The sequence below is a fragment of the Sus scrofa genome, chromosome 12, assembly GCF_054392235.1.
Source record: "Sus scrofa isolate SSC_HxYL_T2T_F1_AM1 chromosome 12, Sscrofa_HxYL_maternal_Yorkshire_Landrace_v2.0, whole genome shotgun sequence".
Classification (NCBI taxonomy): domain Eukaryota; kingdom Metazoa; phylum Chordata; class Mammalia; order Artiodactyla; family Suidae; genus Sus; species Sus scrofa.
This window is the reverse complement of record NC_139394.1, coordinates 20,311,560-20,337,978: the sequence shown is the minus strand read 5'-3', so window position 1 is coordinate 20,337,978 and position 26,419 is coordinate 20,311,560. Positions and strand designations below refer to the sequence as shown.

General features: G+C 45.4%; 2 protein-coding genes across 4 annotated transcripts; one reads left to right on the top strand and one right to left on the bottom strand.

Annotated features, from left to right (window-relative positions):
* The first annotated feature begins 102 nt into the window (after positions 1-102).
* Positions 103-9,316, top strand: CNTD1 (cyclin N-terminal domain containing 1). 2 transcript variants are annotated; one of them, XM_084984436.1, is made up of 7 exons: positions 103-475; positions 3,943-4,018; positions 4,840-5,008; positions 5,945-6,071; positions 6,687-6,831; positions 7,468-7,564; positions 8,132-9,316. In XM_084984436.1, the coding sequence occupies exons 1-7, from the start codon at positions 307-309 to the stop codon at positions 8,300-8,302; spliced, it is 954 nt and encodes a 317-aa protein (XP_084840562.1). In that variant the 5' UTR covers positions 103-306; the 3' UTR covers positions 8,303-9,316. The 2 variants fall into 2 exon arrangements, with proteins under 2 accessions (XP_084840562.1, XP_084840561.1); XM_084984435.1 differs by having other exon boundaries at positions 5,909-6,071.
* Positions 8,819-20,849, bottom strand: BECN1 (beclin 1). Of its 2 annotated transcripts, none has more exons than XM_013980932.3 (12): positions 20,823-20,849; positions 20,312-20,440; positions 17,326-17,393; positions 15,830-15,888; positions 15,081-15,171; positions 14,839-14,975; positions 14,484-14,678; positions 13,015-13,161; positions 11,581-11,730; positions 11,013-11,073; positions 10,348-10,490; positions 8,819-9,616 (listed from the first exon to the last, which is right to left on the bottom strand). In XM_013980932.3, exons 2-12 carry the CDS (start codon positions 20,436-20,438, stop codon positions 9,448-9,450), a joined length of 1,347 nt encoding a protein of 448 aa, XP_013836386.1. In that variant the 5' UTR covers positions 20,439-20,440; positions 20,823-20,849; the 3' UTR covers positions 8,819-9,447.
* Positions 20,850-26,419: the final 5,570 nt, after the last annotated feature.

Genomic DNA, 26,419 nt, shown 5'->3' with positions numbered 1-26,419 from the left:
GGGAGATGTAGTGCGCATTTCCTTTCGAGAAGGGAGTGTGGCTCCTGGAAGTAGGGGGAGGGCGGGGCAGGCGGGAAGAGACTGTGATTTCCGATTGGCTGAGGGGTTCGCGGCCGTTGGGGCGAGAAAAGGCTGTGGAAAGCTTGAGGCTGTGGTATGAACAGGGTTTTCCTCAGACTTGAGGGGAGGACAAGCGCGCAGAAAGGGACGAATTAACCAGGATGCGGCAGAAGAGTCTACAGAGAAGCTAAGGGCGTCGGTTTACGGATCCAGTGAGCGTTCAGGTGCCCGAACAGGGTTCTGAAAATGGACCGACCTGTAAGGCCAAGATTGGCCTCTCTCAGTGACTTTCAGTTTGGAGCTGTTGCCACAGAGACGATCGAAGACACTCTGCTCCACTTGGCCCAGCAGAATGAGCAAGCCGTTCAGGAGGCCACGGGCCGGATGGGCAGCTTCAGGGAGACCCGGATCGTGGGTGGGGACTCAGCCCGGGGAGCTGGGTTTATGGGTAACTGGGGCACCAGTCTTTGAGGCACCGACCTTGAGATTCAGTCTAGTCTACTTTATTCATTCAAATAAGGTTTTGGTTTTGGTTTTGGCACCTACTAAAATGCAACTGCTATATGCCAGGTGGTTGGGGTAACAGTGATGAACAAGACTCACCAGCACCCTACCTTTGGTTTCAACACGTATAGAGTACTTATTCTCTCTGCCTCCTGGGATAGAAAGATGAAAGATCTAGTCCCTGCTTTCAAACCATGTATGTAATCTTTAGAGGACAGTAGGACAAATCTGCAATTGACTAGGTACAAGTATGGTTAGATAAGCGACATACCACATAAAGCTAGCTTTTATAGGGAGTGATGGAGTGAGGTGGGGGTAGGAGGAATTAAAGGAGTCCTTCAGGCATCGTGGCATTTGAAGTAGATCTTGAAGGAAGGAATCCATTTTGTTTGGCGAAGGTGGTGGAGAGGGACTGTGTTTCTACTAACGGGGTAATACGAATCAAGCTATGGAAACAGGGACACTTTGGATGAATGCAGATATCATGTTATCCAGGTTGGCTAGAGCATGTGGAAGAGTAGGTGAAATTCAGACCAGAAAAGTGGTTTGGAAACATTCCATGTGGAACTTTAAATGCCAAGGTGAGGAGTTTATACCTGACTTATTAGGAAAACAAGAAGACATTGAAGGTCTTTTTATAGGAGAGTGATATAACTGTAAACTTTCCCTTAGAAAAAATTATTTTGGCTGTGATGTAAAGGATGGATTGGAGTAGGGAGAGATGGGAGGTAGGAAAAGTGGAGTGGAGTCTTTGTCAGTAGTTTTTGTGACAGGGCAGAGAAAATGACAAGGGAAGGTAGACTAAAAATATTTCAGAGGTAAAATCAGGGTCCTGCACTGGATGAATTTCAGAAGTGAAGACAGCCAATATTACTATGCCAAAAGATTGAGCCTAGAAATATAGTGGTGCCATTAAGAGAAACACGCACATACATTAAAAAAATAGAACAAGAGGAAATGTGACATTTGGGAAAGAAAATAGCTTTGGGATCTCCTGAGTTTCAGGTGCCTATAGAAAATCCAGAGGAAGGTTTCTAGCAGATTATTTCAAAAGTAAATCAGAAGATAGTCATAAAAAAGAAAAAAATAATGCCATTTGCAGCAACATGAGTGGAACTGGAGATTCTCATACTAAGTAAATCAGAATGAGAAAGACATCATATGATATTGCTTGTATGTGGAATCTAAAATATGGCCCAGATGAACCTATCTACAGAACAGAAACAGACTCATAGATATGGACAGCAGACTTGCTGCTGAGGGGAAGGAGAAAGAAGTGGAATGGAATGGGAGTTTGGGGTTAGTAGATGCAAACTATTGCGTTTGGAGTGGATAAGTAATGAGGTCCTGCTGTACAGCACAAAGAACGATATCCAATCACTTGTGATGGAATGTGATAGAAGATAATATGAGAAAAAATATGTATAACTGGGTCACTTTGCTGTACAGCACAAATTTTTTTAAAAAGTAAGTCAGAAGAGAGGTCAGAATTAGAGATAAGGTTTGGGGAGCTATCTCTATAATGATACTGTTGAAATTGTGGCAAAGGATGAGTTCCTAGAGGGAGAGAAGAGTAGCTGGTCTAGTACAGTTCCTTGGGAGAGGTTTTGTGTTCGGGAAAGTGGAGTAGGAAGAAAAGCCGTGAAGAAAATAAACGGAGTGGTTGAACAGAAGCAAGAGACCTTTGGAAGCAAGAGGAGAGTTTCATGAAGGATGATAGTCAGTAGTTTCAGATGCTTCAGGGATATGAACAACGGGAATGAGTATTGCAAAAGGGCCATGATGAACAATTTGGATATATTTTCTGACCTTTGAGACAATCATTTCAGCAAGTTGTAAAAGGGAGAAGCCAAATTGCAGAACATTAGGGAGTAAATGATGAAGTGGAAGCAGCAGGTGTAAGCTAGGCTTTCAAGAAATTTAACAGTGATGGAAGCTAGAGAGATAGAGCCCTAGCTTAAGAGAGTAGGGGGGGTGTCTTTTAGTTAATAGATCTGAGTATGTTTGTAAGTAAGGAGGTGGAGTCAGCAGTGAGAGAGAGATGAAACCCTCATCCATTCCGCCTAACCCAAAGAGTTTTCTTGGCAAATTAAAATGGAAAATAGAAACGATTGCCCAGATAATTAGGTCAAAACCAAAACCAAACCAAACAACTGCGTGTGCAGGCAAGTGCGCGCGTGCGCGCGCGCGCACACACACACAGAAACGAGACAAAGAAATAAAACCTAAATTTTGGCAAATAAAAGGACTAGCTAATAACACAATTATGTGTTCTAGGATACTTTGCTTAACTGCTTAAACTAATTATCTTCACTGGACACTGTTAGCAGAGCTTAGCCTCTGTAACAAGGTTTTGTCCATATATCTATGTATAAACGTGTGTCAAGTAGATTGCTAAACTGTCTTGTGCTAGCTTACACTTGATCTTAGCCAAAAGGCCAAAAAGCACTTGTCTTGTGCTAGCTTAAATTTCACAGTTTTTTTTCAGATTTTCTCTGAAGATATATGGTAATTTGCCTGTATGTAATTTGCTAATCAGTGTTTAAAAGTTCCTAATTATGCAGGAGTTTTGAGAACTAACATTTAACCTTGTTTCCACCCTTTAATGATATTGCTAACTAAACAGAATTCTATCTGGGGCTGTTCTTTCAAACAGAAACACAAGCAGCCTAGAATTTTGCCAAGTTATCTTACCCTTCCCACCTTCCCAGTGACTCTCCGATCCCAGGTTGGGCTATGTTCCCTGATTTAGGGGATGTTTCTTCCAAATAAGCCAGTTCACAGTAACAAACTTGTTCCTGGGGAGAGGCTCAGCTACCACAGATTTGCCCAACGAACTGGTGGCGGAGAGGTGGTGTCCAGCTGTAAGGTGAATTGTGTTTGTAAAGCAATAGGAGTCCTTCAGAGGGTGGTTACTAAACAAACAGTGTTATGAAGAATACCGAAGCTCCAGAAGAGACCTTTCTGTTCCTGTCAACATTCCACTGAGAACAGAATATAAGGGTTAGGTTTTTATCCATCCAAGAATCTCCCTTGAAGCTGGAGGTTCCCAGCATGGTGTAGAGGCCAGCTAGACCAGCTGCTATTTTTGTGCATAGCCGGCCAAGCCTTTTATCAGCTGAGACCCACAGGAAGGCTCAAGGGGCAATGAGCAGGCTTGGTAAGCTTTTGTCTTTGCACTCAGCCTCGTTTTCATGCCTCTCATCTGCCTATGGCAGCAAAGGGAACCAGGCTCTGCTTGGGTTGTTTCAGTCTCATCTTTCTCACCTCCTGACCCTCTTCCCTGGGCCCCCTTATGGCTTTTACACAACACCAAGAGTTCGCAGGGTCATTTTGGTTGCCCCTTGTGAATTAGGCTCCTCTTTCTTGTTTTGGCAGAGTTTGTTTTTCTCCTGTCTGAACAATGGTGTCTGGAGAAATCTGTGAGCTACCAGGCTGTAGAAATCCTAGAAAGGTAAATCCCTGAGCATAGGCCTTTGTGAGGGGTACCTCTCAGAATAGCTAATGTACCCAGATCTTAAAAAAAAACAAAAACAAAACCAAAGCAGTTGTCCCTTACCATCCATGAGTCCTGGTTTTCACCTTTTTTTTTTTTTTTTTTTTTTTTTTGCGTTATAGAGCCTCACCCACAGCATATGGAAGTTCCCAAGCTAGGGGTCAAATTGGAACTGCAGCTGCCAGCCTACACCACAATCACAGCAACGCAGGATCTGAGCCATGTTTGCATCCTACACCACAGCTCATGGCAACACTGGATCTTTAATCCATTGAGTGAGGCCAGGAATTGAACCTGCATCCTCAATGAATACTAGTTGGATTCATTACCGCTGAGCCACAAAGGAAACTCCCTGCACCTTTTACTTGCAAATGAAATTTAAAAAAAAAAATTTTTTTTTTTTTTTTGGTCTTTTTGTCTTTTTAGAGCCATACTCATGGCACATGGACTTTCCCAGGCTAGGAGCCCAGTCGGAACTGTAGCCGCCGTCCTACACCACAGCCACAGCAACTCGGGATCTGAGCCTCGTCTGCCACCTACACCACAGCTCATGGCAATGCCAGATCCTTAACCCACGGAGTGAGGCCAGTAATCGAACCTGCAACCTCATGGTTCCTAGTTGGATTCGTTAACCATTGTGCCACGACGGGAACTCCTGAATTTTTTTTTTAGCCAGCAGTTGATATTGGAGAGAATAAGAGGTAGCGTAGTTTGAAGCATGAAGCCCATTTAGTTTGAATGAGTATGATTGTTCCCTCTCCCCTTTCCCTTCTTTATAGGTTTATGGTTAAGCAGGCAGAGAACATCTGCAGTCAAGCCACAATCCAGCTGAGAGATAAGGCGGAGCCTCAGAACTGGAGGGCTCTGAAAGAACAGCTTTTCAACAAGTTTATCCTGCGTCTTGTGTCATGTGTTCAGCTGGCAAGCAAACTTTCCTTCCACTACAAAGTAAGGAGCTGCTCATGGGCACCTGAATGTTAGGGAGAAACCAGCTCATTGAAACGTGACTGTGAGGAACCTGCTCTTGGGCTAGGTGATACTACTAGTGCAGAAATTCCAGAGTGTAATTATGCTTCCTATGCATACCTCCTACACACACACACACACACACACACACAGTCACACAGAGGCAGTTATCAAATAGCCTGTAGTTCTGTTCCCAAAGCATAATTGCTGGACAGATGCCATCATTCATACAGGTCACCTTTCCTCCTCTTGGACTCAAGGATGGTTTACATAAGGTGCCTGAAATGCCAACATAACTATTAATATTAAAGGCAAACTATTACACTTATAAAGGATGTTGCCACATCAGTAATGCAGTGCCTGTATGGTAAAGTATCATTCATTCAACAAATATTTTCAATGGCCAGATGCTACACTAGGTGCTGTGGCTACAAGAGTAAAAATATTGTCTATGCTCTCAAGGAATTTACTAATGGGAGAAGACACACAGGCGAGTAATGTGAAAAAGTACTCTGATTAGCATAAATGCAGATGGCTGTCAATGTACCTAATCAGCCTTGGAGACTCAAGGAAGTGTATTTAGAGAAAATGGCTTCTTTGAGGCGAGTGTCGGGGAGATGGGTGGCTCTTAAGGGAAGAGAAAGGGAAAGGGGGGGAATCCAGACACAGGAAATAGCCTGTGTAGAGGTTTGGAGAGCATATGGGTTTGGGAATGGCAAGTAATTCTGTAAGATAAGTGTAGAGTGTAAGGGGGAATTATCAAGAGAGATGCGATAAAGGCACAGGCTGGATTGTGAAGGGCTTTGTATACCGTGCCAAGATGTATGACCTCTATTCTGACACTGCTCTCACCTTCACTCTATTTTGGTTTTCTTTGCTCAGATAGTCAGCAATGTTACAGTCCTGAATTTCCTCCAGGCTCTAGGGTATCTACACACCAAAGAAGAACTGGTGGAGTCAGAGCTTGATGTTTTGAAGTCCCTGAACTTCCAAATCAATCTGCCGACTCCCTTGGCATATGTGGAGATGCTCTTGGAGGTTTTAGGTACTTTATTAAGTGTGTCGGGCATGTGGGTTGGAATCTTCCATACAAGGCAGTAAAAGGGAATTAGTTGCTTTAGTGGTTAAGGATTTGGAGTTGTCACGGCAAGATTGTCGGGTTAAATCTCTGGCCCAGGAAATTCCACGTGCTTCGAGTGTAGCCAAAAAAAGAAAAAAAAAAGAAGGCAGTAAGAAAGCGCCCAGGGGTTTGAGGGCAGTGGGCAGAACCTGACAATGAGGAAAACAGCAAGTCCATGATGACTGAGGAAAGCCGTTTAATCTAGCACTTGTCAGGGGAAGAAACACCAGTCTTAGCAGCTGGTTTCTATTTGACTGCATTAAGCACTCTCCTATTGCAGGATCAAAGAGTTGATTTTATAGAGAGGCATGAGATAAAAGGGGACAAACACACTCTATTTGTATATATACTGTAGATGGCAGTTTCTCTACCTCTCCCTTTGTCCTTTAAAGTCGACCTCCAGCTAAAGAGGTTTCTCAGAGTAGAACATAGCAACCAGGAAGCACATGAGCAGCTCAGCAGCTTTGTGTCATACGACAACTATGATTCTGATCAGAGAAGACACACACAATGCTTTTTACTACATGCATCTCCATCTAGGATACAATGGCTGTTTAGTCCCAGCCACGAGGCTACATGCGACCTGCCTGACCCTACTCGACCTAGTCTATCTTCTGCATGAACCTGTATATGAGAGCCTGCTGAGGGCTTCCATTGGGAACTCCACACCCAGTCAGCTGCAAGGGTAAGGCAACTCCTTTAAATGTAGGCTCCTTCCAGAAAAAGGGAGTCAGGAACAAACCATGAGAACTTGGGTAATGAAGTTTACCTAGCAAGGCACCTGATTCACTGCTACCTGTGCAGGTTACCTTGTTCTAATTAACTTCCAATATGTTGTTTGGATGCAGATGACCGAACCCAATCAGCAAAACCATAAAGGCTTTTACTTTCAAATTTAAATGACTTCAAGTAATTAGCATTTTCCCTAGTTCTTTTTTTATAGCTGCTTATAATTTGAGATTACTGAACTGCTTTTATAGTCACTTGGGGGAAAAAGCCAGTGATAGGGTTGCAACTTGGACAAAAGTGTTTGATTACTGTAAAGTCAGACTGGTAAAAATCCTCACAGTTATATTTGTTAGGGAGGCAAATGGAAAACAAAAGGTCCATAAACCATTCAGACAGGAGGCTCATGTTTTAATCCCAGTAGAGTTGCGGGAGGTTGGAAGAGGGAGTCAACGAGCTATTACTTGGCCATTTCCTTCCATGCATTAAAAATTCTAAGGTGACCAACATAAACAACTCAGAGTTGAAGTTCATGACCCTAGGATTTGGAAGATGCAATTTTAGCTCCAAAATTAATATGGTTTTAATCATTTAGGGAAAAGTTTGTTTCAGTGAAGGAAGACTTCATGCTGTTGGCAGTAGGAACCATTGCAGCAAGTGCTTTCATCCAAAACCATGAGTGTTGGAGCCAGGTATGCACCACTGAACAGGACCAGCATGGTCAGAATTCATTTAATAGAAAGCATTCTCTCATCAGTTAAAGGAAAACAAAAGACAAGCTATAAAAAACAAGTGCCAAGACCCAGGATGAGGATGAATAAGCAGGATTTGGGAGAGAAAAAACTAGAGTAGGACTGAAAAAATGTCCTCCAGTTCTCCTCTTATGAAATTGGAAATGGAGGCCCAAGTTCAGCCTGTTCGTTTCCCATTATGATGATAATCTGCTACTATGTTGAAGTCCAATAAGTATATCCTCCCAAATAGAGAAGATGTCAAGACCCAAATATCCCTCTTGTATTTCACCAAACTGGAGATAGCAGAGGGAAAAGTCTAGCAGAAACTTTCCATGCTAACACCCTCAGGGCAAAGGTATCCTAGTGTGATCTGGCCATTGGCAAACACTGGGATCTGGATTTAATCTCCGTAAATTCAGAAAAAATTTACACTTGGCTTGAGAGAACAATCCAATCCCAGCAATGTGTCTGTCTGTGCACTAACACACACTTCTTTAGTAATAAGAAATCTGTCTGTTTCTGAAGGTTGTGGGGCATTTGCAGAGCATCACTGGCATTGCCTTGGAGAGCATTGCTGAGGTCTCTTACGCAATCCTGACTCACAGTGTGGGAGCCAGCACTCCGGGCCAAAAGCAGCCTGTTCCTCCCTACCTGGTGGCCCGAGCTCTGAGGGCTGCTGCTTCCCCCGAAACATGAGGCAGGTGGAATCTGCCAGATATAAACAACAGTTTTGTATTCCAAGTTCATGCTTATATTTCTGCCTCAGAGAAAGAGTTCAGGTGAATAAGCATGTCCTTTTTGTCATATCAAATGGAAAATGTCAAAGGCTGAGAGGAGATAGAATATCAGTGAAATTCGTTTATTTCTGTTTGACAAGATATTTATGGCTTTTCTTTAACTGTTCATTTTATTAAGAGAGAACATCAGACATGGAGATTAGTATTAACCCAAACTGAGACCATCTGGGTGACCTTGACTGAGCATCAAGGAAGTAGCCTTTATTTTCCCTTAAAGTTAAATATTTCTGTTCCTTTACTAAGAGCTACACAAATAGGGCTTTCTCCACAGCTGTCTATTTTTCCATTAGAGTCTTTTTAAAAAACTAACACCCATCTCTAAACACGTTTCAACAGACTTTCCACATACCTGCACTTGAACTCAATTCTCCCAGAATACAAAGCACTCTATTTTAGTTAAAGAAAAACCCAACAGTGCACCTCTAGGCAGTCATAAGACTGCAGGAAATCTTTTATTACAAATAATTAAATCTCTCCATAAGGTCTCAAACAGTATCAAACACCATTTCATATCTCTAACACAGAGCAGAGCAGGCATTCAGGACTAGAACCAAGTGAGAAGTGTTGAATTTCAAGCTTCTGATCACATCACATGGTGACCAAAGCTTATATGTCATTTTCTCACGTTATCCAGCTGTGCATCACACATCTTGTCGTCTCAGTGGAGACAAAAGTTTCTACTTCATACTGTAAGTACAGGAAATTGAGAGACATAAAATCCAGTGAAAACACGTCACTCTCAACTCAGTTAAAAAAACAACAACAAACAAATTAGCTGTTTTGAGGGGTCAGAGGGAAAGGAAGGCATGGGGTTAAGAGTCAAAACTATGACAAAGGCTGGTCGCACTATACATGGCCTGTCGTAGCTCTGGAAATTTTCTGTCCTATTTTAAAATAAAGTGGCTTTTGTGGATTTTGTCTTTTTTGGTATTGTAAACATGTGCTATTGAATAGTACCCGATTTTAATTTAACAATTTTTTTTTTTCAAACAAAACAAACTTTAAAGCCTTTGAGGCAAACAATCCCCTAAGGAATAAAGAAAGTCATTTGTTATAAAACTGTGAGGATACCCAAGCAAGACCCCACTTAAGATTCGTCAGCATGAACTTGAGAGCTTTTGTCCACTGTTCCTCAGAGTTAAACTGGGTTTTGATGGAATAGGAGCCGCCACTGCCTCCTGTGTCTTCAATCTTGCCTTTCTCCACATCCATCCTGCAGATGGACACAGCAGAGCTCATTAGTAACTGAGAGCTGAGTTAAGTCAGTTCAGGCAAATGGGCAGGGACTTGATCATGGGACCATTCGCGTCATTTTATCTATTAAAGAACTCTTGGCGAAGAACGGTAGTGTATTTTGGATTTGCTTGAAAGCCCAATATCAAGAAGGCTGTCACAAGAGCCTCATTGTCATTGTGGAGTACAGGGCAAGGACACACACCCGAACAGATGAGAAGCCTGGAGCAGAGGGTAAGTGCCGGTTTCAGTCCTCCTCACTTGTTTTCCTAGGCATCCCTCCACTCATGGGGAGAGAAGGGAAGCAGAAGAAATGAAATTCTTTGTTTTGGGGAGACTGAAGCAGCCCAGCCTTACTCTTTAACTAAAGCCTCCATCCATTTCTGGGCTCCCACGAAATTTGAAAGCATTCCTGTATATTTCCAAGGGCGTTAAGGGAAAAAAAAAAAAACCTTTCTGAAATTGGAGAGGCTTGAGCTCTGTGCCAAGAAAATCCCCCCACATCATCTAAGTCAACATTCTTCTTCTCCAGGGACCAGCTGGTCACGATCTGTCCAGTGTTGGATCCATTTTTTGCCCATCAGTGTCAGGTGATTTTACTCCATTTTCTGCTTTCCCACCACAGATACTAGTTTTGCCTCCATTCCTACTGTCCCTTCAGTTCTCACTTTGGTCCTACTCTAGGTTCATTCAGCCCTGGGGGATACTGACCTGTAAGGAAGACAAAAACGTGTCTCGCCTTTCTCAACCTCTTCTTTGAACTGCTGCACACAGTCCAGGAAAGCCACCATCGCATGATCAAACTTGTTGTCCCAGAAAAACCGCAGCCCCCCAGAACAGTACAACGGCAGCTCCTACCCAAGAAAGAGAACTGGCTGTGGGTATGGCCCTAACACAGGCTACCAGAGATGGTTCCCAATCCTATCACTCTCTCAAGTCATATCCTAACTGTATTCCACTGGCAACAGTCACCTTGGGCAAATAACAACACACCCAGAACTGTTTCGCCATCAGTGCCCCATCCTGGTGCACACATTCTCCTCTGATCTGCCCATGTCCCTTCTTAACAAACTCTAAAAACCTTATTTACTGTACAGGCCCCAAAGAGACAAGACACTGAGCAGGACTCAGGGCTCATCTGTCTAAGAAAGAAACTAAATAATGCCATTATCAGGAGTAAACCATTTCAGAGTTCCCTGGTGGCCTAGTGGTTAAAGAGCCAATATTATCACTACTTTGGCTTGGGTCACTGCTGTGGTTCCATCCCTGGCCCAGGAACTTCCGCATGCAGTGGGAACAACAACAAAAAGTAAATCATTTTGTTACGGGGTACAAGGATTTTTGTATTCTAGCAAAAATGGAGCTTCCTAGAGTACCTTAGATTTGTCTGTCAGAGACTCCAGATATGAATGGTTTCCATAGGGAACAAGTCGATACCTAAAATGGAGATGCAGACAGAGGTGGATATAGGATTCCTCCTAAAATGATTACTGGGATGTTACAACACAGTGATTTTCAGTCTTCAACTACCCAAAGACCTCTCTTATTATTCCCACTCCTCTCCCATCTCCCCAGGTTCCATGTTTAAAAGGTTTTGTTTACTGAACAAATTACATTTATTATATAATCATCTAGGGGCCTTTTATGGATGAATGTATGTTCCCGTTTAGATTTAGAAGCAAAAACTGAAAAATAGCTCAGGAACACAAGGTTCCAGAGACAGGAAGATGGGGACCACTGCTATGGTCATGCAGTCCAAGGACTGTTTGACCAGTGGAACGAACCTGAGGCGAGGGGACAACCAGAAGCCGACAGTCTTCACAGAGAGAATACTCCGTTTGTTGGGAACAGGGGCTCTTGCCATAGTGGAAAAAAGTACTAGGCGGGAGATAGAGCTTATATCAGAGACACTCCGTACATTCAAGAAAGGACTACATTTCTTACCTCTGAAATTTCAGGCCCATCTTATTGGCCAGGGCATGGAGCAGCAACACTGTCTGGCCCCAGGCAGCATTAATCTCATTCCATTCCACGGGAACACTGGGCAGGCGACCCAGCCTGAAGTTATTGATTGTGCCAAATTGTCCACTGTGCCTAGAGGAGAAGGGCAGGGAAAAATACAAGGAGAACTTTAAACTTGGCAAAATCTAAAATTTCCTGCTCTCCCATAAAAACTGGCATAAATCTCTCTTCTTATCGCCAGATTCATATATCCAAGCTCCACTTGGTACTTTAAATACATGTCTAAAATGTGAGTCACCATCTTTCTCCCTGCTGCTCAGACGCCAAAGTAGAAACTCAGGCGTCATCCTTGAATGCTCTAGCTCCCTCCTCCGCCCCAAACCACCAGCTCTACTGATTCTATCTCCTAAACCTCTTAAATCTGTCCACCTCTCTTCAGAGTCAATTCTCCTACTCTACCTTTTCCTGTTTAGATTCCTACTGACAACTTCCCTTAGCAACAAGCATGCCCTCTTCCCCTAAGTCATTTCCCACATCACAGGTAAAAACCATCATTCACAAAAGCAAATGTACCTTTGTCACTTTCCTGCTTAAAATGCTTCAGTGGCTCCCACTGCCTTTTGGATAAAGTCCAAGTCCCTTAATGAGCCCTACAGCTCCTTTAGGAATTGGTAACTCTCCAGTTTCATATCCTGTCATTCTCTCCTTTACACTCAACCCCAGACACAATAAGCTCCTTTCAGTTCAGTAGGAGATTACCACCCCCACGTCTCTCTGTTTCTGTGCACATGATGTTCTCTCTGCCAGGAACAACCCCATCCACGTCTCAGCTTCAACAGCTTCTTCTGGGGGAAATGTTCCATGCCTGGCTGCAGCCTCCCCACATTATGCCCTGATGTGTTGCCCAGCACCCAGCTGTATTACCACCACTTCACTGTATTACAATTGCGTTACCCATCCATCTCTTCCATGAGATTGGAGCAACTGGAAGGCAGAATGTACACTGCTTGCTGCTGCCTTCCTAGTGCTTAGCGCAGTGCCTACCACGAGGTAGACGCTCAACAGAAACCAGCTGGAATGGATGAAATGTCAAATAAACGAATAAACAAATGATGCTGGGGGCAAGCAATCAGCACCAGGCAGAAGACCAGAGTTTTATGTGGCTGGAGGGCTCCGTTCCTTCCCTTTCCTTGGAAGAATGGGTGCCACTAAGCTCTAGAAGTCTACTCCCCCCCTTGTGCCCATCCCATCACAAGGAATACAAGAAACCTTCATCTAGTGATCACTCATTAGATGGGGTGATAATGTAATAGAATACTATTTCATAGGAGGTGGGCACTCTGGCTTGGTGGCCAACAACTAACATCAGGACGTGTGGCGCTTCCTAGACGCGCCTCACCCTCCAGCCCTCATTACCAAATGTGGAAGGTCGCATTAAAGACGTTGGTTTTCTTCAGTTTGTCCAGCTGCATCTGGGCATAACGCATCTGGTTTTCCACACTCTTCAGCTCATCATCCAGCTCCAGCTGTTGCCGTTTAAATTCACTGTATTCCCTTTGATACCTGTGAAGTGCCATGGTGCCCAAAGGCTGTTAGTTGGGGGCTAAAATTTCTTTCTCACCACCCCCCCTTAATGATTTCCTCCAGTGATTATCGTCACTTCTAGTTGCAGCATCTTTTACAGCTGGCATAGCTCCCAAAGGAACACACCTGCCCTGGCCGTTTTGCCTGGGAGGGACAGAAATGTCTCAGATTCCAGCTGCCCATGTGCAAAGAGGGGAGGAAAACAAGACTCTACCAAACCGGACCAGACAACTCCTGGATTTTCCAAAGCAAGGTGATTTGGATTTTCCAGAAACAAGGTGAATTAGTCAAATTGAATGTCTATCACTTCACTTCTATATGCTTATTGTCCTTTGGTCATAATTGAATGTCTATCACTTCACTTCTATATGCTTATTGTCCTTTTATTTTTTTCTACACCTGCAGCATGGAGAAGTTTCCAGGTCTGGGATCAAACCCATGCCACAGCTATGACCACACTGGATCCTTAACCCACTGAACTACCAAGGGACTCCTTTATTGTCCTTTAAATGGTTAGTATACATCATTTATAATGGAACTTGTCATACTACCCGTTGAGAAAATTAACTATTTTCTCTGTCCTTCACGTCCCCACCTTTAATTAGTTTGGACACTGTCTCCTCCACTAGACAGAGGGTTCTCTCAGGTCAAGAGCACCAATGACATTTCTGAGCTCGAAAAGAATGAACACAGGCCAATATTCTCATCTTTCCAGAGGAGAATGCTGGATTCAGTGGCTGACTTACCCAAATGAGCCCCATTCCCTACAGGACAGAGCTGTTCCTAGAGGCCTCCTTCTCGGCTCTTTCTTTCTTTCTTTTTTTAAAATTTATTATTTTTTGCTTTCTCGGGCTGCACCCATGGCATATGGAAGTTCCCAGGCTAGGGGTCAAATCGGAGCTACAACTGCCGGCCACAGCAACATGGGATCCAACTGCATCTGTGACCTATACCACAGCTCACGGTGATGCCAGATCCTTAACCCACTGAGCGAGGTCAGGGACCAAACCCGCAACCTCATGGTTCTTAGGCGGATTCGTTTCTGCTGCCCATGATGGGAACTCCTCGGCTCTCTATTTAACCAACACTTTTTTTCACTTAATCATGATGACTCTTCAAACATAAGCATCCCAACAATCCTCTGGAAACAGGGCCTGAAAACAATATGCAGGATCTGGAGCAGACATGCTGCTGAATGACAGCTGACTGCAGTTTACAAACTAATCCAACACATTCAGCTGGAAGCCACCGCCTCACCCGAAGTGTTGAGGGCAGGAAGACAGAACAGGGTGATGACTCACTGAGCTTCCTCCTGATCCAACCTCTCAGCCTCGGCCTGGACCTTCTCGAGATTTTCTGCCACTATAATACGGTTCTTTTCCACCTCTTCCAACTCCTGGATCAGCCTCTCTTCCTCTAATGCCAGCTCCCTTAGCTCCATCCGGAGCTGTTCGCTGTCATCTTCATGCATTTGCTCTAAGATCTCCAAACAGCGTCTGCCAAGGACACAGGTGGAGAATGCTTACCAGAGAGAGCCTCTTATTCCATTTACCCGAGTGGAGCACAGCTCTTGGGTAAGGGCCACGTAGTCCCAGGGCAGTGAGAGCTCGAAGACCCAGAGCTCCATTTCCCCGCCCAGGCTCTGGAGGCACTCACTTGTAGTTCTGACACTCATTTTCAGTGACATTGAGCTGAGTGTCCAGCTGGTCTAAAAGAGTATCTGTGCATTCCTCACACAGCGGGTGATCCACATCTGTCTGGCCTGACATGATGTCAAAAAGATCCCCAGTGACCTGGAAGTGTGGGAGAGTCAGGGCAGGGAGGGGCCTGGGCGACTTGCCCAACACCCACCCTCACCAGCCAGGCCCACTGCCTGACAGCCAACGAGGCCGACTTGCCTTCAGTCTTCGGCTGAGGTTCTCCATGGTGCCACCATCGGATGCCTCCCCGATCAGAGTGAAGCTGTTGGCACTTTCTGTAGACATCATCCTGCAGACAGCCCCCCGCCCACGGGCCACATGAGGGAGCAGAGAGGCCTCCTCCACCTACTACAGTGCCAGTGGCAGAGACTCTCAAGCACCGGCTGAGGGGCCTCAAGGCGCATACCCACTCCTAGCCCGACTGACCTCCCCAGGGTACCTCTCTCCTAAGGGAAGGCCATGCTGGTCACTCAGCATGAAGGTTGGCCTGGATAGACTAAGGAGGGAGAGGGGGATTAAAAACGGATATAAGTGTGTCTACAGTAGAAAAGGAAAGTGAATTAGGAAAGACTATTTTTTAATATTATACCCTTTGCCAGCCACCTTCCCATGCATCAATACCTAAGGACCTGAACATCTAACAACATTTGGTAGCTTAAAACTTTTTGAGAGCCCATCTCTTTTCTTAGTCAACCATGCTCTCAGTTTTTCTCAGTTCTTCCTCAGGAGGGCTATCGTCCCTTCCCACTGTGTGGATGGCTACAGGAAAGACCCCATCAACACTGGAAGGTGATGGGCCAGGTGTAAGGGAATGCGTCTTTTCTGGAAGAGCCAAAAGGCTAGGTGATGATTCATCTCCATCACCTGGCTCCAGGTCTCAATTTTGGGTTCAGTTAAAATGCTACTGGCCTTTGGCAAGGAACAGGGGGCTGAGGAGTAGTAGGCACCTGGCTGGGGGGATGAATCTGCGAGAGACACCATCCTGGCGAGTTTCAATAAATGGCTCCTGGGAAGGAAATAAGAGGGCATTGGAATTCTGGCAGCTTAGAGGTAGAGTCTATTTCCCCTACCAAATAGTTCCTCAGAACTATTTGGCTTTAGCCTTGACTCGTAACCACAAGACGTGAGAAACGACAGACTTAAGAAATGGGTATTACCCTAGCCAATCCTTGGGTGCAAAGGACCCCCGGTACAGACAAATCCCAAGTCCCATTTGATTTCTTTTTTTTTCTTTTTTTCTTTTTTCTTTTTGCCTTTTCTAAGGCTGCTCCTGCGGGATATGGAGGTTCTCAGGCTAGGGGTCAAATTGGAGCTGTAGCCGCTGGCCTACGCCAGAGCCACAGCAACACGGGATCTGAGTCACATCTGCAACCTACACCACAGCTCACGGCAAGGCTGGATCCTTAACCCACCGAGCAAGGCCAGGGATCGAACCCGCAACCTCATGGTTCCTAGTCGGATTCGTTAACCACTGAGCCATGACAGGAACTCCCCATTTGATTTCTTATGGGGAACAGCATTTCCTAACTATGTCAGGCTCTGTTATAGTTAAGCTGGCATTTTCTCAGCACTTACCAGTCGGGGTAGGGAAGAGAATGCCCTATATCATGTCACATGGAAAAAGCCAGAGCAGACTGCAATGAAGTTTGCCATGGCATAGAACAAAGTAGATAATTTTATCTTTTTCATACTTTGAGACAATTTATATATGATTGGAATCTTTTTTAATCAAAATCTTATGACATCTATCTTTGACAAGAAAATGATCACTCATGTTAGCACAGCTTAGAAAAATGACATGTTCTCTAACACTGACAACCCTTTCTAGCTATTTAATGCATGGACACAATTTGACGTCTGAACCAAGATACTTTAGAGACTCCAGAGGAGTGGATGTTAAGCATCAGCAATGACAACAGAAGTAAATCGGGAATGCCCTGGGACAAGGTGGATACACAGGTCATTCCGTCTTACATATAATGGTTTATAATTCTACTTCTAATAAACAAACGCCTTGCTCCACATGTTCAAATGGATGCCTCCTTCAGTAACCCTGTGACCTCAGGTGCACTTCTGCATCTCCAATGATCCACAGTGGCCTGACTGCAGAATTGTCTTTTGTTTTTTTTTGTTTTTTCTTTGTCTTTTTGCTATTTCTAGGGCCACTTCTGTGGCATAGGGAGGTTCCCAGGCTAGGGGTCTAATTGGAGCTGTAGCTGCCAGCCTACACCACAGCTCACGGCAATGCCGGATCCTTAACCCACTGAGCAAGGCCAGGGATCGAACCCACAACCTCATGGCTCCTAGTTGGATTTGTTAACCACTGAGCCACAACGGGAACTCCAGAATTGTCTTTTGTTAACCAGAGATCCCAAACGTCTGGGGGCTCTAGAAGCACCAAGTACCATGCAGAAACCCACTTTGCATTCCAGTGTGTTCATACCTCTCCTGGATTAGCCTCTTCCTCCTGGGTCTCTCCTGGTTTCACCTGGGCTGTGGCAAGTAATGGAGCTAAGAGCAAAGAAAACACTGAGTCTTTCAGAAAGAGTCTTAGAACAGAAGCATGTATAAAAGTATGAAAAAAGAATCAGAAATATCCTCATTGGCACCCTCACCTCCCCCTTTTCCTTAAAGTACAATTTACACAAAGAAGAATCTGTTGTTGTCTTCGCCTTACCCCCAATAAGTCAAATTAAAGTTTTCTGGTTTTTTGTTTTGTTTTGTTTGTCTTTTTTGCCATTTCTAGGGCTGCTCCCGCGGCATATAGAGGTTCCCAGGCTAGGGGTTGAATCGGAGCTGTAGCTGCCGGCCTAGGTCACAGCCATAGCAACACAGGATCCGAGCCATGTCTGCAACCTACACCATAGCTCACGGCAATGCTGGATCCTCCGCCCACTGAGCAAGGCCAGGGATCAAACCCACAACCTCATGGTTCCTAGTCGGATTCATTAACCACTGCGCCACAACAGGAACTCCAAGAATTGTTAAATTTTTTCGGTATAATGGTATGTCTTTAAGGAGACAACTTATCGTTCAAAAATACTAAAAATACTGAAATATTGGATCTTCCTGTTGTGGCTCGAGCAACGAACCCTTCTAGTATCCATGAGGATGAGGGTTTGATCCCTGGCCTTACTCAGTGGGTTAAAGATCTGATGTTGCTGTGAGCTGTGGTGTAGGTCACAGGTGCAGCTCAGATCCTGAGTTGCTGTTCCTGAAGCTGTGGCTGGCAGCCGCAGCTCCCATTTGACCCCTAGCCTGGGAACTTCCATATGCTGCCCCTGTGGCTCTAAATAAAAATAAATGAAAATACTGAAACATTTATATGTTTAGATTTGTTTCAAAATAATTTGGGGGGAGGGGAATGGATGGGACTGTAGATGAAACATGGTTAGCTATGTATTGATAATTGTTGAAGCTGGGTGATGAGTACACAGGGATTCATCATTAAACTTTGAAGTTTCCCTTAACAAAAGTTAACACTCCCTTTCCCCAGAATAATTGGGAAGGAACATGAGAGAACTTTCTGAGAAGATGAAACCTTTCTACATCACAATGTAGATCTAAGTTACATGAGTGTACCCATTTGTCCGAAATGTACAGCTAAGATTTGTACATTTCAATGCATGAGAATTTACCTTCAAAAAAGTGGGGGGGGGTAAAAAGCAAAATAATTGAGTGGGGATGGGAGATGAGTGGAGGTATAGAGAAAACAAGAATGGCAAAAAGTAGCTAATTGTTAAAGCTAGATGGGAGTTCCCGTCGTGGCGCAGTGGTTAACGAACCTGACTAGGAACTGTGAGGTTGCGGGTTCGGTCCCTGCCTTTGGTCAGTGGGTTAATGATCCGGCGTTGCTGTGAGCTGTGGTGTAGGTTGCAGACGCGGCTCGGATCCCGTGTTGCTGTGGCTCTGGCGTAGGCTGGTGGCTACAGTTCCAATTCAACCCCTAGCCTGGGAACCTCCATATGCCAAGGGAGCAGCCCAAAGAAATAGCAAAAAGGGGAGTTCCCGTCGTGGCGCAGTGGTTAACGAATCCGACTAGGAACCATGAGGTTGCGGGTTCGGTCCCTGCCCTTGCTCAGTGGGTTAACGATCTGGCGTTGCCGTGAGCTGTGGTGTAGGTTGCAGACGCGGCTCGGATCCCGAGTTGCTGTGGCTCTGGCGTAGGCCGGTGGCTACAGTTCCGATTCAACCCCTAGCCTGGGAAGGAGCGGCCCAAGAAATAGCAACAACAACAACAAAAAAAGACAAAAAAAAAAAAAAGAAATAGCAAAAAGACAAAAAAAAATACATAAATAAAATAAAATAAAGCTAGATGATGGATACAAGAGAGTTCATTATGCTATTTTCTTGACTGTATGTTTGAAATTTTCCAAATACCTTGAGATTATCTGATACTTTGCCGATAAAGAAACCAAGAAATCAAGGCTTAGAGAGGTGAAGTAACTTGCAAAAAGTCATTCAGTTAGTAAATGACTGTCAGGATTTAAATCCAAGCGGGGCGTTCCCATCGTGGCTCAGTGGAAACAAATCTGACTAGCACTCATGAGGACACAGGTTCGATCCCTGGCCTTGCTCAGTGGGTTAAGGACCTGGCGTTGCTGTGGCTGTGTTGCAGACCAGCAGCTACAGCTCTGATTGGAACCCTAGCCTGGGAACCTCCATATGCCACGGGTGCAGCCCTAAAAAGCCAAAAAAAAAAAAAAAAAAAAAAAATCCAAGCAGGCTAACTCCAGACTTGTGAGTTTATTTACACTGCCTATTCAGGTGTTCCCTCTTGGCTTAAGGTTAAGAACCTGGTGTTGTCACTGCTATAGCTCTGGTTACAGAGCTGTGGTGTGGGTTCGATCCCTGGCCCAGGAACTTCTGCAAGTGGTGCAGCCAAAAAACAAAGCCAAAACAAAAAAACCTACCTATTCGGTCTTTTTTTTCTAGCTTTATGTCACTTCCTAGGACTTTGAGAACCTTGTTCCTCTACTTACCAGCTGGGTAAGTTATTTAACCTTTCTTAGCCTTAACCCTTCATGGGTAAAAGATAACTTTACTACTACTCCACAAGGGAGTAAAACTGTACTACTCCATAGGGGTTGCTGCAGGGACTAAACTAAAAGTAAAGCATGTAATGCACTTGGTATATGGCAAGCCCTCAACAAATGCTGTTTAATATTATATATACACATTCCTTTACTATGAAGCAACAAGAGCAGAAAACTAAGGACCTTTCCTTGCTATAGAAAGCTCTCAGGAGTACACAGTGTCAGAACTCCTCTATGTTTCCTATGAGAAAACAAAAAGCCAGAGAGATGAAGGGACTTTTCTAGGCTCAGGAGGCATGTCTATGGCAGATGTATAGTCCTTAAGATCTTCATTTCCAAAGCTGCCCACTTTCAACGATCCTGACCACCCTCTTTCCAAGGGTCCTCGCTAACCTGTAAGCTCCTGAATGGTAACACGATCCAGGATCTTGAAGCTCGTGTCCAGTTTCAGGGGCTGGCTGCAGCGCTGACACACGAAGCTCACCTGCATGGTGCTGCTGGATGTCTTAGACCCCTCCATCCCTGCGGCGGTGGAAAGGAAAGGATGTTACGGAAAACCGGCGCCCTGAACCCTCGGTCTGGGGCTCCACCTGCCTTGCTGGTGTGGTGCAGGGGTAAAATCCCCGCCCGCGCCGTTCCCTGAAGGACCGGTGGGGTACCAGGCGGACCTCTTCCGGGGTTAGCCCCAGCAAAAGCGGTTTACGACCCAAAGACAAGGAGGGTTTGCAATAGGGACTGTCAAGGTTTCCAGGTTCCCTTCCAAGGACGCGGTTCAGCCACGCATGCTCTTCACCTCGGGACCCGGAGCCCGCTACCCTGGTCCGGTCTACCGCGGGGGCATCGTGGCCGTGGGTCTACCCGGGACCAGGGCCTCCAAAATTGCCATCGCCTAGCCTTCACCTACTTCCCGGTCGGCCAGCGGAGGACTTCCGTCGGGACCGGATGTGACGTCACAGCAGCTGCCGCAGCTGAGGGTAGGGGAGTTCAGTCGCCGTCCACCCTCTCCTGTCCGGCTGCGGCATCTAGGGGCTGAGCTAGGAAACGCGGCAGGCATGGGCTGGAGGGCCGGTGCTGGGGGGCGGGGAAGTGGAAGGACCGAATTGGGAGGGAGTCAGGACAATCCATCCTTCTCTAATTTAGTTTTTAATACCTATAAAGTTATGCCCCCCCTTTTTTTGTCTTTTTAGGGACCCACCCGCGGCATATGGAGGTTCCCAGGCTAGGGCTCCAAGAAGCTGCCGGCCTAGGACACAGCTGCGCAGTCTCCGAGCTGAGTCTGCAGCCTACACCACAGCTCACTGCAACGCCGCATCCTTAACCCACTGATCAAGGCCAGGGATCGCAGCCACCTCCTCTTGGATGTAGGTCGGTTCGCTACCCGCTGAGCCACGGCAGGAAATACAAAGTTATACTTTTTTTTTTTTTTTCCTTTTTATGGCCACACGTGGGACATATGGAAGTTCCCAGGCTACGGGTCCAATCTGAGCTGCAGCTGTCGGCCGATGCCACAGCCACCCAAACGCCAGATCCGTTTGGCATCAGCAACCTGTTCTGCAGCTTGTGGCAACACCAGATCCTTAACCCATTGAGCGAGGCCAGGGATCTACTATTCGGACTCTTAACCCTCTGAGCCACAATGGGAACTCCTTCATTTTCTATTTCTTTTTTTTTCTTTTTTTTGTCTTTTTGCTATATCTTGGGCCGCTCCCGCGGCATATGGAGGTTCCCAAGCTAGGGGTGGAATCGGAGCTGTAGCCACCAGCCTACGCCAGAGCCACAGCAACACGGGATCCGAGCCGCGTCTAGCAACCTACACCACAGCTCACGGCAACGCCGGATCCTTAACCCACTGAGCAAGGGCAGGGACCGAACCCGCAACCTCATGGTTCCTAGTTGGATTCGTTAACCACTGCGCCACGACGGGAACTCCCCATTTTCTATTTCTATATAAGTTTCAATTATAATTAGGGAAAGTGGAACACTTCAGGTGTTGAAATGAATTATAAAATTTTAAAACTAAAACTTTTTTTTTTCTTAGTGCAGGAAAATCAATGGAACAGAATGTAGTTAAAAAATAAGCCAAGGCGTTCCCGTCATGGCTCAGTGGTTAACGAATCCGACTAGGAACCATGAGGTTGAGGGTTCGATCCCTGGCCTTGCTAAGTGGGTTAAGGATCCGGCGTTGCCGTGAGCTGTGGTGTAGGTCGAAGACATGGCTCGGATCCCGTGTTGCTGTGGCTCTGGCATAGGCCGGCGGCTACAGCTCTGATTGGACCCCTAGCCTGGGAACCTCCATATGCCGTGGGATTGGCCCAAGAAAAATGGCAAGAAGACAAAAAAAAAAAAAAAAAAAGCCAAGTAGGAGTTCCCTTTGTGGAGCAGCGGAAACGATTCTGACTAGCATCCATGAGGATGCAGGTTCCATCCCTGGCCTCACTCAGTGGGTGAAGGATCCTGAGTTGCCATGATCTGTGTTGTAGGTCGCAGACACAGCTTGGATCCTGCTTGTTGTGGCTGTGGCGTAGGCCAGCAGCTGCAGCTCCGATTCCACCCCTATCCTGGGAACTTCCATATGTGGCCCTAAAAAAAGCAAAAAAAAAAAAAAAAAAAAAAAAGCCAAGTATACTAGGGGGTTTGGTATGTGATAAAGCTGGTATTTTATTTATTTTATTTTAATTTTAATTTTTTATTTTTTGTCTTTTCTAGGGCTGCACCCTCAGCATATGGAGGTTCCCAGGCTAGGGGTCCAATCGGAGCTACAGCTGCCGGCCTACATCACAGACACAGCAACACAGGATCCGAGCCGGGACTGCAAACTACACCACAGCTCATGGCAATGCCAGATCCTTAACCCACTGAGCAAGGCCAGGGATTAAACCGGCAGCCTCATGGTTCCTAGTTGGATTCATTTCCGATGCACCATGACGGGAATTCCAATTTATTTTATTTTACATTTATTTTATTTTAATGTCTTTTTAGGACCGTACCCGAGCCATATGGAGGTTCCCAGCTTAGGGGTTGAACTGGAGCTATAGCTGCCATCTTATACCACAGCTACAGAGTTCTCTGCTTCTCTGATAAATTTCCTCCATTAATAGGGATTGTTTATTTTATTTTTTAATTAAAACTTTTTTTTTTCTTTTTAGGGCTGCACCAAAGCATATGGAAGTTCCCCAGGCTAGAGGTCTAATAGGAGCTGCTGCTGCTGGCCTACACCACAGCCACAGCCACACTGGGTACGAGCTGCATCTGTGACCTGTACTGCAGCTTGCCACAATGCTGGATCCTTAACCCACTGAGTGAGGTCAGGAATCAAACTGGCATCCTCATGGACACAATGTCAAGTTCTTAACCCACTGAGCCACAACAGGAACTCCTACTTATGTATTCTTTTTAACTGTGCTTTCAGCATGTGGAAGTTTCCAGCCACAGCAGTGACCCAAGCCGCTGCAGTGACAATGTCAGTGATCTGATGAAGGACAAGGGTAGAAGCAGGGAGATCAATTGGGGGTTTTGCATGAATTGAGGCAAGAGATGATTGTCAATTGAAATACGAAGAGTTATAGACAATAAACATGATACGACTCCTTTTGTACAAAAAACAACATATATGAACGTGTTAGATGTTATACGAAATGATATACAGCAAGCAGTGTCTTTTCGCCTGGACAGAGACTTTTCCTTTTACTTCATACAAGTTTGTACTGTTGGCTTTTTTTTTAGAGTAAGCCCATAATTCATTTGCAACAATATTCAACTTTCACAGAAATAAAATTGAACAATACGGGAGTTCCCGTCGTGGCGCAGTGGTTAACGAATCCAACTAGGAACCATGAGGTTGCGGGTTCGGTCCCTGCCCTTGCTCAGTGGGTTAACGATCCGGCGTTGCCGTGAGCTGTGGTGTAGGTTGCAGACGCGGCTCGGATCCCGCGTTGCTGTGGCTCTGGCGTAGGCCGGTGGCTACAGCTCCGACTGGACCCCTAGCCTGGGAACCTCCATATGCCGCGGGAGCGGCCCAAGAAATAGCAACAACAACAACAGCAAAAAGACAAAAAAAAAAAAAAAAAAAAAAATTTGAACAAACGGGAAGTTAGGGTAATGGTGTCATGAAATTACCCATAATCTTACCACACTGTAATTATGCTTTCCATTATGATGTCTTATCCCTATACTTTTAAACAAGGTTGTATTTATATTGGTAATCTATATGTGGTTTTTGTATCTTACTTTTAAAATTTAACATTACATAATAAATATTTTCCCATGTTGCTCTACAGTTTTTGTATTAACATACTTAGGACTGCATCACATCACATCAAGCGTGCTATCTTAATAGTGTGCTATCTTAATGTGTTTCTTCGTTGCTGGAAATTTCCATTGCTTCCAGTTTTGGTGATTACAATAATGCTGCAATGAGAAGCTGACTGTTTCCTGATGGTAGAGTCTCACAATTTGGATTTACTAAATTTAAAAAGTTTGGGAGTTCCTGTCATGGCTCAGTGGTTAACGAATCCAACTAGGAACCATGAGGTTGTGGGTTCGGTCCCTGGCCTTGCTCAGTGGGTTAAGGATCCAGCATTGCTGTGAGCTGTTGTGTAGGTTGCAGACGCGGCTCGGATCCCGTGTTGCTATGGCTGTGACCTAGGCCGGCAGCTACAGCTCCGATTTGACCTCTAGCCTGGGAACCTCCATGTGCCACGGGAGTGGCCTAAAAAATGGCAAAAAGACAAAAAAAGAAAACAACCACACACACACACACACACACACAAATCAATGGAGTTCCCACCGTGGCACAGCAGAAACGAATCCGACTAGGAACCATGAGGTTTTGGGTTCAATCCCTGGCCTCGCTCAGTGGCTTAAGGATCTGGCGTTGCCATGAGCTGTGGTATAGGTCACAGACGCCGCTTGGATCCCGTGTTGCTGTAGCTATGGTGGAGGCTGGCAGCTGTAGCTCCAATTCAACCCCAGCCTGGGAACCTCCATATGCTGCAGGTGTGGCCCTAAAAAGGAAAAACAAACACACAAACAAAAAAAACCCACACACAAACTGAAAGTTAAGAGTTAAGTTTTATTTGGAGCAAAATTAGGACTTCAGCCCAGGAGACTGCGTGGGTAGCCTCAGGAGGTATCCCTGAGAAAACTGCTCTGAGGAGGAGAGGGGGGAGCTAGGATATGAGTTTTTGCAACAAAGAGCAGATCGTAGGAACAAAAGAGATCTGCACTCACTGAAATGATTGCTTTGATATGCACCTCAGCTATCCGGGCCAATATCCTGTGTTTTCACAGCCTTAGCTTCCTCAGGGCTAGCTGTTAGGAGTGGCTGCAGTCTGAAGGCCATTAGAGGGCAGGTATTCTTTCCTGAGTTCTTTCAGGGCTCACTGGCTCACTCTTGGAGGTGGCTGCATTTGCAGATGACTGTGACATCCCTTGTTTTGTTGACTTAACTACAGCCCAACTGCTGTAGCTCTGAAATACCGCAAAGAGGAAAGGGGAAATATCAGGATATATGTGATAAAGGGGAAGGGGGACGTGTGTGCAGCCACGCACACATTTCACAAAAGTTTGCTTCTGGTCTCGTGAAGATTACTACTAGTCGCGAGGAGCAGACATCACCATGAAGGATTTTAGTTTTCCTAGATACTAGGAAATGCAAGAATTGGGCACATAAAATCTTCTCCTAAAAATATCTAACTGGAGTTCCTGGTGTGACTCTTTGGCTTAAGAACCTGACTAGGGAGTTCCTGTCGTGGCGCAGTGGTTAACGAATCCAACTAGGAACCATGAGGTTGCGGGTTCGATCCCTGCCCTTGCTCAGTGGGTTAACGATCCGGCGTTGCTGTGAGCTGTGGTGTAGGTTGCAGACTCGGCTCGGATCCCGTGTTGCTGTGGCTCTGGTGTAGGCCGGTGGCTACAGCTCCGATTGGACCTCTAGCCTGGGAATCTCCATATGCCGCGGGAGCGGCCCAAGAAATAGCAAAAAAAAAAAAAAAAAAAAAAAAAGAACCTGACTAGTATTCATGAAGATGCAGATTTAATCCCTGGCCTTGCTCAAGGGGTTAAGGATTGGGCTTTGCTGTAAACTATGGTGTAGGTTGCAGATGCAGCTCGGATCTGGCATTGCTGTGGCTGTGGCATAGGCCAGCACCTGCAGCTCTGATTCAACCCCTAGCCTAGGAACTTCCAAGTTTCACGTGCAGCCCGAGAAAATAAAAAATAAGAAAGATCTAACTATCCGAAAGACCTATTCTTCCAGTTTTCCCATAGCACAGAGTGCCTCACTCCTGGTTTCCACCCTGAGCTCTGCTTAGTGGGTTCTGCAGGTCAGCAGCTGCCATGGCTCATGGTTTAATCCACGTAGAGGCAGATGGCAAGTAACCGTAAATGCGAAACTCCAGTTCACAAGATTTAACTTACATAAGTGACTCACATTATATTTCTAGCCTCTGAGACACTGCTGTCCCAGAGCCTACTCCGATTTGTTGTGCGAAATAACCAATG

Excerpts from the sequence above, each read along its gene's own strand:
- BECN1 (XM_013980932.3), bottom strand. The coding sequence starts at position 20,438 with ATGGAGGGGTCTAAGACATCCAGCAGCACCATGCAGGTGAGCTTCGTG. Across the intron at positions 15,172-15,829 it reads AGATTCATCCCCCCAGCCAG|GATGATGTCTACAGAAAGTG; the intron begins GTGCCTACTACT and ends GGCTGTCTGCAG. Across the intron at positions 13,162-14,483 it reads TTGGATCAGGAGGAAGCTCA|GTATCAAAGGGAATACAGTG; the intron begins GTGAGTCATCAC and ends GGCACTTCACAG.
- CNTD1 (XM_084984435.1), top strand. The coding sequence starts at position 307 with ATGGACCGACCTGTAAGGCCAAGATTGGCCTCTCTCAGTGACTTTCAG. Across the intron at positions 4,019-4,839 it reads GCTGTAGAAATCCTAGAAAG|GTTTATGGTTAAGCAGGCAG; the intron begins GTAAATCCCTGA and ends CCTTCTTTATAG. Across the intron at positions 7,565-8,131 it reads ACCATGAGTGTTGGAGCCAG|GTTGTGGGGCATTTGCAGAG; the intron begins GTATGCACCACT and ends CTGTTTCTGAAG.